We start from the raw sequence: 3,795 nt of genomic DNA on the forward strand, positions 1-3,795 counted from the left end.
AGTGGAGGGAGGGAAAAACAGGAAATCTGCAGATGCCGCTTTTATTAGAATCATGGCTTAAGTTGGAAAGGACCTTAAAGATCATTATTTCTCTGCTCTTCCCAGCCAGCCATTCCCCTGTGCACTCCTGGCCCTGCATACTGCACCGAGTGTGCAAGGAGCATCCTGGCAGCAGGGACAGGTGACACCATCATGACACGACTGTGCTCACACCGAGCTGCATCAGGAAACTTTCCAAATTGGGATTACTCAGATTGTAATAAAACCTTCTGATAATTTTCAGTTAGGTTTTGGCCAGCAGAGAAAGCTGGAAGTGTTCCAGGAGAGCTGTCATAGTGCACGTCTGGGCCAACTTGACATGGCAGTGAGGAGGACCAGTTGCAGCTCGAGTCTGAGCACCTAAATGGCCACAACACCCTTGCATGTGGCTGCAGATGATCAGGGGCTGCCGGTACCATCCTGCTCAGCACATCTGCCAGGGAGGCTGAGGTGCACCCCCCAGGTGCCTCCACCATCCATTCACCCAACCCAAAGCAAGCTCCTTATGTTTAACCACAAGGGACACAGAGCCCAACTTTGCACCTTCCTGTGCATTGGGAATTTCTGGATGGGCATGGGTCTTTGACGAGCAACATAGGCATGTAGAGTCTGCTGAATTGGAACTCAGCTTGGGGGAAAACACATGAGGGCTTTGCTCTGCTTCCCTGGGTAACTGCACAGCCTCAGGGGGGTGACCAACTCACACAGACATGGGTCTGTGCAGGATCTTCTCAAAGCTGGCAACTACAGTGACGTCCACCAAAGTAAAACTGAAAAATCACCAATGAGGAGCATGAAAACAAAAGATATGCCACAATTTTACTTAAGATGTGTAATAAATAAATGGTGGACAAAACAGGAACAGCCACATTCAAAAATCCAGATCACTAAAGTGCTTGTAAGACATAAATATAGGACGACCAAGAAACAGCTCTGACATTACACTATTTACAGACAATTACAAAGTATTCTCTTATGTCAGTTCCCAAGACTGTTCAATTGTTCCAGGGTGCTATGGCTTGGTTTTCTGTTCTATTATGCATAGTACGGAAGATAACATTCAAGAGTGTACAAAATCATTGCATAAGCAAAAATGTTTTTACCCCCTTCTCCTAAACATGAGTTAAGGAAGCTACACAGTGTAAATCCAGTGGTAAGGCTGCATTGGCAGGCCAGATCCTCAGGAGGTATAAAGTGGTCTAGTTACACCTGCCTGAGGATGGACCCTACCATGTTTAAAAGCCCTGCTGCTCCTTGAGGTGGAAGAATCACGTGCCTGAAGCAGAGGGAACCACCACATGGGTGCTGTGCAGGGATGGAAGTGCTCAGAGAAGGCATCCATGACCCGCACTATCTCTGCACCTGGGTATCAGAGCGGTTCCCATGTCACTCCTGCTGTTTGTGCTGTTGGATAGCCCGGGACACATCCCAGAGGAGAAGGGGGGCTCTTCCTGAGCAGCCATCTGTGCCACCCAAAGGATGGTCCTGTTTTCACACTGCTTTCGGCTGTATTGGAACACATCTCCCACGCTCCACCCTGGCTTCACCTGTGCTCTGCTGACAAGTGAGGGGACAGGGTCGGGAGGAAGGTTTCCAGTTTTAAAATGCCCTGAATTCAGATAGAAGTTCAATTATTTCAGAAAAATATAGAGATATATCAATAAACCAATAAATATTCTGATCTCCCCAGAAAGCTGTGAGCTCTAGCCTCTTCCGGAGCTGCCCAAGCTCAGTGGTCCCTGTCCTTCTCCGTGGTGGGCTCCCCATTGACGCACTGCCTCAGTACGCTTCTCTTCTCCTGCTTGGCTGTCCTGGAGAGGTCGATGGCTGTGTCTTCAGGATCTTTCGCAGGGCCAAGCTTTTCGGAGCTCCTCTGGGAACTGGCCTGCTTCCCTTGAAGTTCCTCTCCATCCTGCTCTGCTTGCCAGCCATCTGTCGGCTTCTCCTGGCTCTCTGCCTTCCTGCTCACCTCCATGGACTTCTTGTGCATGCCTTGCAGAGGGGGAAGAGCAAACCAAAGGAGACGGTTGCTTATTTCTGCCTGAGACTGCTCAGTGTCGGAGGGGAGCATGCTGCTCTGCCTTCCTGCTGCCTAGCTCAGTTCACACTTACATCCTGAGGAAAACTCATGCCACAATCCCCAGCCCAGACCCTGCAGCCTGCAACACTGAGGATGGTTTGCAGCAGGATCAATCTGTACATTTCCCTCCCACTCAGCAGGAAAGACATGCAAGGAGAGAGGTGTTGTGACAGCCCAGTCTTCAAGTGTCACCTCCATGCGGGACACCAGGGTCAGAATGGCTTGGGTCAGAAGGGACCTTAAAGATCACTTGGTTCCAACCCCCCCGCCGTGTACAGGGACCAACTCCAACAGTTCCAGATTCTTGTTACACCGGAGCCCCAGGGTAGCTCTGACATAGCACTAACACTGCCATCAGCTGCAGCTCCCACCAGCCCCGCTCTTGCCTGAGGCTCACCCAGCAGCCACGGGGCGCAGGATCCCACCAGCCCACTCTTGGCAGAGTTGATGATGGACTCGGGCAGAGGGATGGAGTGCCGCACCATGGCTCCGTACAGGCCGTACTCAGCCATCACGCTGCTCCGGCCCCAGCACTTCTCCCGCTTCCGCCACTTGGCTCTTCGGTTCTGAAACCAAACCTTCAGGGGTCACAGCCAGGAGAGCACGGAGGGGTGGGATGGGGAGGAGATGGGCGTTTGAGCCGTGGTGGAGCGTGCCCGGGGGTGACCATGGGGTTGGGGGGCACGCAGGGTTGGCAGTAGGAGGGTGGCCAGGGCAGAGCCACAGAGGGGAATTTGGGGAAGGCACATGTGGGTGTCAGTGAGGGAGGAGAGGAAGGGGGGGAGAGGGAGCAGATGTTACACGAGGCTGATCCTGACCTATGGAAGTGTCCCCAGCCTGAGTCACCGAGGGCAGCCCCTGCATGCCACCCGCCTGCAGAGCCCATTTGCGTATGCAGAAAAAGGGGTCCACGACACACTCACGGATGATGGCAGAGGATGCTCAAGTCCCTCTCCCCATCTCCTTCTTGCACTTAAAGCCTCGGCGGTGTTGATGCAACCTAAGCATCGCCCAAACCCCCACCCCAATGAGCTGCTCCGCAACAAGGCAGGATTGGGCCATAAAGTGTCTCCTCAAGAGCTGTGTGAGCAAGCCAGGAAGCAGCCTGCACCTCCTGCACTGCTCCAAGCTCCTGCCCAAACAGCAGGGCACTGCGTCCCTTGGTCTGCACTTCTGCTCGGAGCCCCGAGCAATGCAATCATAGAATCACAGAATGGTTGGATTGGAAGGGACCTTAAAGCCCATCCTGTTCCATCTCCCTGCCCCTGTGTGCAGGGCTGTCATCCACCAGATCAGCCCCCCAGTGCCACCACCTCCCTGCCGCCCGCACTCTCTTGCCCTACGGCGGAGCATAGCCGGTGCCAGCGGCCCCCCGGGCAGCGAGGAGCCGCCTACCTGGATGCGATCCTCGGGCAGCTCCGTTTTCACCGCCAGCATCTCCCTAGCGTAGACGTCGGGGTAGTGAGCTTCGTTGAACGCCTTCTCCAGCTCCTCCAGCTGATGGGCCGTGAACACCGTCCTGCGGAGAGCGGACAGCGTCCTGAGACGGGGTCCGGGCGAGCAGGGCATAGAATCAACCCCTCCCACCTCCCCCAGCTTGGATGCCCTGCTCCTCCCGGGCACACCCACGGGGACGCACGGGGGTGGCCGGCGGTCACCTGTGCCGCCGCTTCTTC

The 3,795-nt window shown here is 54.8% G+C and overlaps 1 protein-coding gene across 2 annotated transcripts; it reads right to left on the reverse strand.

Annotated features, from left to right (window-relative positions):
- Positions 1 to 247: 247 nt before the first annotated feature.
- On the reverse strand, positions 248 to 3,712 carry VSX1 (visual system homeobox 1). 2 transcript variants are annotated; one of them, XM_031552326.1, is made up of 3 exons: positions 3,515 to 3,712; positions 2,517 to 2,697; positions 248 to 2,031 (listed from the first exon to the last, which is right to left on the reverse strand). In XM_031552326.1, the coding sequence occupies exons 1-3, from the start codon at positions 3,686 to 3,688 to the stop codon at positions 1,769 to 1,771; spliced, it is 618 nt and encodes a 205-aa protein (XP_031408186.1). In that variant the 5' UTR covers positions 3,689 to 3,712; the 3' UTR covers positions 248 to 1,768. The 2 variants fall into 2 exon arrangements, with proteins under 2 accessions (XP_031408186.1, XP_031408187.1); XM_031552327.1 differs by having other exon boundaries at positions 2,517 to 2,685; positions 3,515 to 3,710.
- Positions 3,713 to 3,795: the final 83 nt, after the last annotated feature.

The sequence above is a fragment of the Meleagris gallopavo genome, chromosome 2 (assembly GCF_000146605.3).
Source record: "Meleagris gallopavo isolate NT-WF06-2002-E0010 breed Aviagen turkey brand Nicholas breeding stock chromosome 2, Turkey_5.1, whole genome shotgun sequence".
Lineage (NCBI taxonomy): Eukaryota > Metazoa > Chordata > Aves > Galliformes > Phasianidae > Meleagris > Meleagris gallopavo.